This window comes from Micropterus dolomieu, linkage group LG12, assembly GCF_021292245.1.
Source record: "Micropterus dolomieu isolate WLL.071019.BEF.003 ecotype Adirondacks linkage group LG12, ASM2129224v1, whole genome shotgun sequence".
NCBI classification, from domain to species: domain Eukaryota; kingdom Metazoa; phylum Chordata; class Actinopteri; order Centrarchiformes; family Centrarchidae; genus Micropterus; species Micropterus dolomieu.
Genome location: NC_060161.1, coordinates 34,696,507 through 34,702,990, shown reverse-complemented (window position 1 = coordinate 34,702,990; position 6,484 = coordinate 34,696,507). Strand labels below are relative to the sequence as shown.

Here is a 6,484-nt window from a genome sequence, read left to right as displayed (position 1 = left end):
ATGTATGTCAATTAAGACTTAAGTTAACTAACATTAATGTCAATTTACCTCACTCGCCTAAATAAAAACATTTAATGTTTTGTTTCGCACGGGACACAAACCCTGTTCTCCTGCTTCAAGGTCCGGGTTCTGGCCCTCTATCCACCCCAATCACCTCCTTACTTCGTCTTTTCTCTTAAATATCATACTTGCCTTTACCATCAAAAACTGACACAACAGGGCTTCCCTCAATACGTCGAACTATGACGTCAAAGGGATCCCTAGTGCGTCACAAACTGACGATTATGGCTCTTGACCAAGCGTCTATATGTGACGACTTGGGAGTGAGACCGGGTTGGTGGAGATGACGCAGTGGATAAGTTGCTTTTGATAAAAGCGTCAGCTAAATGAATAAATGTAAATGAGGCTTTGAGACAGCTGAGTAATTCACTTTTTACAGACTTTTGCAGCAAAACTCTGTTGAGAAATATATGGGAGAAAGGGAAAACATTTTAAACAATGCGATAGATAAGAAGCAGTATCATTTTTATGTATAAAATAATGTATAAATGGGTTGCTGACGTGGCATGGCAATTTCACTGTCACAAAAGATTAAAATGAATAAAAATAATTTTTTCATGATTTAAAGTGCAGTAAATGGTTAAAGCTTTATTTGTTTTACAAGGACCTGATGTTGTAAAAACCACTTTGTTATTAGATTTCTTACAGTTTTGAGCCAAATCTTAAAATTGTCCTTTAGTGTGACTGTCTCAAGCCCGGTTCAGTAAATTACAACTTTTATAAAATGAAATGACACGCAAAAAAGTGTTGATAAATACCTCAGACATAATGTTACGAATTGTTCAAACATTTAGCTTATTTAAATATAAAAGTGTTAGGTTTTTTTGTCCTTTGGTGTGACAGCCCTAAATTATGTTTTTTAATTCAAAACTGTTTGTTAAAGTACATAATTATTGAAAATAATGTGTGCTGCTAACTGCTAATGACAGGTTAGCTAGAAATGTCCTGTGACTGTCACACCAGAGGACAAAGTTTCTTTAAAACGCATTTTAAATGATCAATTAAGATTTGTTTAACTACTTTGTATTCTTTTTTTCTCAATGTTTAATGTTTTTAAATGAAAAAAATTACAGTAAAAAATATTTTCAGCTGTTTTTGCAGCAAATTTGTACTGGTATAAAGTGTCATGAAAATAGGTAATGTGAAATGTGAAACTTTTTTTTTTACATACGAAGAAATGAGGGAGATAAATGTTTGGGAGAGAGAAGACGTTGAAGTATAGAGATCCAATTAACAGGGATTCACACAGAAAGGAGTAGGTCCTAAGAGAACAATGAAGAAATTAAATTGAAATTAAATAAAAACACACACACATATATATATATATAGATATAGTCATCACTCATCATAAATTTGTATAACTTTAAACAGTTTTGAAAAGATAACATCAAAGTCTAACTCACTTTTATTCAAACGGTGCAAGTCCAAGTCCAGTTCATGGAGAAAAATTGTGTTGTTCAAAATTTCATATCCAGCAAAAAAAAAAAAAAAGTGTCTCAATTAAGATGAATCTCTTTTATGTTTGACTGTATATTATTAATATATAAATATATATTCTTCATTTTGTTATGTCACACCATAGGACATGTTTACAGTGCAGTTCAATGAAAATGTACAGATTTTACACTACGTAAAGTTTTTTTATTTAAAAATGGTGTTTTAGAAGAAAATGTTTTCACTCCGTATTTGTCAACTACCCAAATATATAATAATAAATATATATTACGTAAATAAATATACAATAATTTTTTAATTAATATTAAAATCTAATGTAAATCTCTTCTGGCTTTGTGTGATTATTGTTGTAAATTTATTGTAAATAAAGATGTTGTTTAAAAAAGGGGAGAGTAGCTCACTGATTGGCTGAGTCAGGTCACCTGTCTGTGTCGCCGCCATAGGTCACATTCATTCGTAGTCATTCATCCAAGGAACAGAAGAGAGGAGAGCGTTTTAACCAGGCTGAGGTTTGATCATACAGGGTTAAATAAAACACTGTTTTTAATGGGCAAAAGTCCATCAGATGAATGTTTGGAATGTAAATCCACATGTGCTGCTACACTGTAGGAAATACAGGGATGAGAGGATGAGGCTAAATCAAAAGACAAGTCAGGCAGGAAGGAAGTGGAGATGGAGCAAAGGATCCACAGAAAGCTGGTGTACAATATCTGAAAATGTAGGGATATATAATAGTAATTTTTACTTAGTTTATTTGTTTATTTTGATGATAAAAAGTAGAACATAGTTCATGCGACAGGTGGCGGTATGCACCTTTAAAAGTCAAAGGCAATGTGCCACAGAGCAAAAAGAAGAGGAAGTCATTCACATGTGGACGGCACGAGGAGAAGGAGTGTGCTTGTTAAACGCAGCGTTTTCCACCCTGTCTGGTCTGGATCTGGTCTGGATCTGGTCTCTGCGGGTTTCTAAGATAAAGTGACGGACAGGGGGAACCGGACATCTGGTTGTAAAACTCCGCTAAGAAGCAGTTTGTAGCTGAGGGGACGATGTGTGGGTGAGTAGCTTTACCGGCCAGGACACAAATACAACATTTATCCTCTTAGACCGCTGAGACATCGCTACGTCTGTCAGAATGCACGCGCCTCTTACTGAACATGAAGTTGGGCCTACGAGGTGCGAAACCCGCTGCCCTATAGCTGTGGTGCAGACTGCACTTGCAAAAGGAAACCGAGGCTTAACGAGTTTGTTTTACACCTAAATGATGTATGTGTGAATGTTGCGATCAGGTGACGTTAAATCTGCGGTCTGTCTGTGGCGGCTTGTTTTCCACCTGGGGCGGTGCGTCGTGCACCCTTGTGTACGCAAGCGCACTGCATCTTCCTGCCTTTAAGACTGCTGAGTTTATAAACGTGTCGCAGCTGACTGGGTAACGCCTGTGACACCTCGTAGCCCGCTGCACAACTTTGCACAACTTTGCACAACGTTACAAGGAAACATGTCGTTCAATCCGAAAACGTTGCAGAATGGAGAACTCGCCCTCTGGTTTTCATCCCATCTCTCTGGATAGGGGAGGGCTCAGTTTCCAAACGTTTTGCAAAGTTTCCATGTTGAACTGCACGTTTCCAGCCCAGCAACAGACGTCCGAGGCGAGTTGATCTAATGGAAAAAGCGCCAATTAAAGAGGAACTAAGTGCAACGCCCTTGTGTACTAAACAACAGTGTTCACGGCACCGCCCGTAACCGCTGCTATATTTGTGTTTGGCGCCACACTCCGCCCTACTTGTCCGATGTCAACAACTGCAGGAGGAAACAGCTGTCACGATTCTCTGCTAAAATGTTGCTCGTTTTTTCCTTCTGTTTCCCGATCCTCTCTCTGGTCTCTGCATCTGAAGGTGAGCTGTGTCTTCGTCTTTGCACTGACACATGCAATAAATATGTGCACGCATTTCTTATCTGAGACAAAACATTAAGTCAAGGTTGAAATCTGGGCGGGATCCTTGATGTTGTAGATACTGACAGACATCCTGCAGCTGCGCTACACTGATGATTGTTGTCATTGATATTACTATTTTATTAATATCATTGTTATTATGAGTCGCCGCTATTATTTACAACAATGAAGATCAAGTGAGCTGATCCACAGACAGCGACAGCAACCAAAGCAGCAGCAGCAAACGGTGTAGTTCAGCCTGTTTGTTTACATTTCATTATGAACTTTGGACACATCGGGTTAAATCGGTGTTTTCCAGGGGAAACCAGGTCTCTAATACCCTACCCCTGTTACAGAAACCAGGTTTCTCTGTTAGATGTGAAGTGATCTTAGCCTGTGGCAAAGTTGAGCTGCTCCTTGTTTCTGGGCAACCATAGACAAAATTGGTCTGTGTTTATTGTACATAGTGAACGGTTGTGACTATATTCAACTTAGATTGTAAGTAGTTTATCGTAGTCCTTCTGATTGTCTTATGACAACCTGGTTTTGTTGGCTTTGCCTTTTTTGTTGCTATGAAGCAATTTCCTTTGTCGTAGATATATTGTGTCAGCTGCTAGCAGTGAGTAGGAGTGAGAAGCCCTTTTTTTTTTTTTTGTTTGCACCGTTTTCTCCAGTTTTTGGACTTAGAAGCCTAGTTTTAGACCTTTGTCTTTTCTTTACCTTTTGGTTTGGGGTTTAGGAAAGATTTAGGTTTTCTTAGTGTTTTGGGCACTGCTCATCTCCGATGTATAATAAAAACTGCTAAATTGTATTTATTGTGTGCTGGCCTTGTTTGGGAATGGGAAGAGTGGGAGGCCACACATTTATGTTACATCCAGGACCTTGGGACGTAACAAAAGTGTTTTTGAGTCCTGATTCTTGTGTATAAACAATTACAGACACGTTTGAACAAACGCCACATGTGTTAGTGCTTTAGGAAGTTACAATATGAGGCTATACTGTTGGCATGATGTTCGCTCTGAACTGCTGGAGGACACAAGCTTGTTTAAATGGCAGGGATGGAATAATTTGAGCCAAAAGACCCGGGGGAAGTCGAACCAGCTATTTCATTCTTACATTTTATCACAGAAATGATGTGGCATGAATTTTAGACCAGAAACCATCACGCCATGCTTCTGTAAATGGGATAAAGACAAGACAGACAGGCTTCAACTCCTCTTGTGGATTTGGACAGAGCGGTGGGAGAGGTGGAGAAAGGGAAGTCCGTACGTCAGGTGGCACAGGACATGACGATCACCAAGCAATACATTGATATGAAACAACCAGGAGACATAAAAAATCTAGCTGCAGTGTTTCACAATCTAAGTGCTATGAAATGTTGGCATTTGAGTTGGCAAAATGATGTCCCCGACCCAGCATTGCGGGCAAGTTGATCAACTGTTCCAACTCGCATCCGGTTCTCGTTACTCAGCCTCTAGTCTGCATCACAGTTAGTTTCATGGTTTGGTGGTTTTAAGACTCTGTTTTTGTTTGACACATCTGAAGTTCATGTTTTCACAAGTTCATCAGTGTGAAAAGCTGTTTGTGTGACTCATGTGATGAACATCATCTCCGCTGTCACAGCAGATCATGGGATGTTAAAATTAGTTTATGTGAACAAACTTTACGTCCAAACAAATCTTCAGCATCTCCTTCCTGTTGAGCTGCTTGAATCTTTTAAAACTAGTTTTGCTTTCTAACTAATTCAGGATTTTTTTTTCTGTTTGTTTTTAGATCAGCGAGAGATAAAAGTGAATCCTGGACAGGACGTCTCTCTTCAGTGTCAGGGTCTCAGAGATGCCTCCGTCACACTGTTAGAGTGGACCAGACCTGACCTGAAGTCAGACGGTTACGTGTTCTTTTACCGAAACGAGCGGCCGTATGAAAACTACCAGCATGAATCTTTTCATGGTCGAGTGGAGCTGAGAGATCCAGAGCTGAAGGACGGAGACGCTTCTGTTGTCCTGAAGAACGTCACCTTCAACGACACTGGAACATACGAGTGTCGGATTGTAACTAACGCACGACAAGAGATCAAGCACCTGATCGACCTGAAGGTTACAGACTCAGGTGGGTTAGTAGAGTCCCGACTCCTCAGGTGGGTTAGTAGAGTCCCGACTCCTCAGGTGGGTTAGTAGAGTCCCGACTCCTCAGGTGGGTTAGTAGAGTCCCGACTCCTCAGGTGGGTTAGTAGAGTCCCGACTCCTCAGGAGGGTTTGTGCAGTTGAGATTTGATGATAATTCACACCTGTTTTCTGCTCTGCAGATCACACAGCTGGAAACAAGGAGGGAGGAAACAAGGAGGGATTAGTCATCATTGTTTTGTCAGGTATTATTGTGCTTCTTGTTGTTGTTATTTTTTGTATTTGTAGAAATAGTAAAAAAACACAAGGGCATTATTCATATGAACTTCCTGCTGAAAAGACAGGTGATCTTGTAACCCAATAATATATATGTCCTCTGTAGCAGCCGTTTGGATACTGCAAAGTAATCATGCTCAGACACTAATCACAAAAATAATAATAATAATCTTTATTTGTAGAGCACTTTTCAAAAACAAGTTACAAAGTGCTTTAACAACTGTAAAGACAATAATACCCAAGAGACAGTAATACAAAAACAATACAAGATAAAAGCATGAAAACATTGAAAAGACTAAAATACAGATAAATATAAAATTAGTAAAATACAATAAAATAAAAGGGATAAAATAAAGTCAAATAAGATCGGGAAAGGCTCTCCTATAAAAGTATGTTTTAAGAAGGGACTTAAAAGAGTTCACTGACTCAGCCGACCTGATTTCCTCGGGCAGGCTGTTCCAGAGCCTCGGGGCCCTGACAGCAAACGCTCTGTCCCCTTTAGTTTTCAGTCGAGACTCTGGAACAGACAACAGACCTTTGCCCGAGGATCTCAAGGTACGTGCTGGTGCGTATGGGACTAAAAGGTCAGAAATATAACAAGGCGAGAGGCCATGAAGAGCTTTAAAAGTGATCAATAGAA

At 39.6% G+C, this 6,484-nt stretch overlaps 2 protein-coding genes across 5 annotated transcripts in view; one reads left to right on the top strand and one right to left on the bottom strand.

Moving 5' to 3' along the window:
• LOC123980885 (zinc finger protein 208-like) overlaps positions 1-6,484 on the bottom strand; it is an 808,576-nt gene that overhangs the window by 719,695 nt on the left and 82,397 nt on the right. The window lies entirely within an intron of this gene.
• LOC123980920 (coxsackievirus and adenovirus receptor homolog) overlaps positions 1-6,484 on the top strand; it is a 51,692-nt gene that overhangs the window by 31,605 nt on the left and 13,603 nt on the right. Inside the window, exons 1-3 of one of the 4 annotated variants that reach the window (XR_006827593.1) lie at positions 2,423-2,569; positions 5,219-5,554; positions 5,751-6,117. Coding sequence is in view for 3 of the 4 variants with exons in the window: in XM_046065527.1 (XP_045921483.1) it covers positions 3,350-3,407; positions 5,219-5,554; positions 5,751-5,785 (429 nt within the window). In the remaining variant the exon portion in view is untranslated. Of the gene's footprint in view, positions 1-2,422; positions 2,570-2,924; positions 3,408-5,218; positions 5,555-5,750; positions 6,118-6,484 lie in introns of those variants that run through there. The other 3 variants (XM_046065527.1, XM_046065526.1, XM_046065528.1) reach the window with 3 other exon arrangements.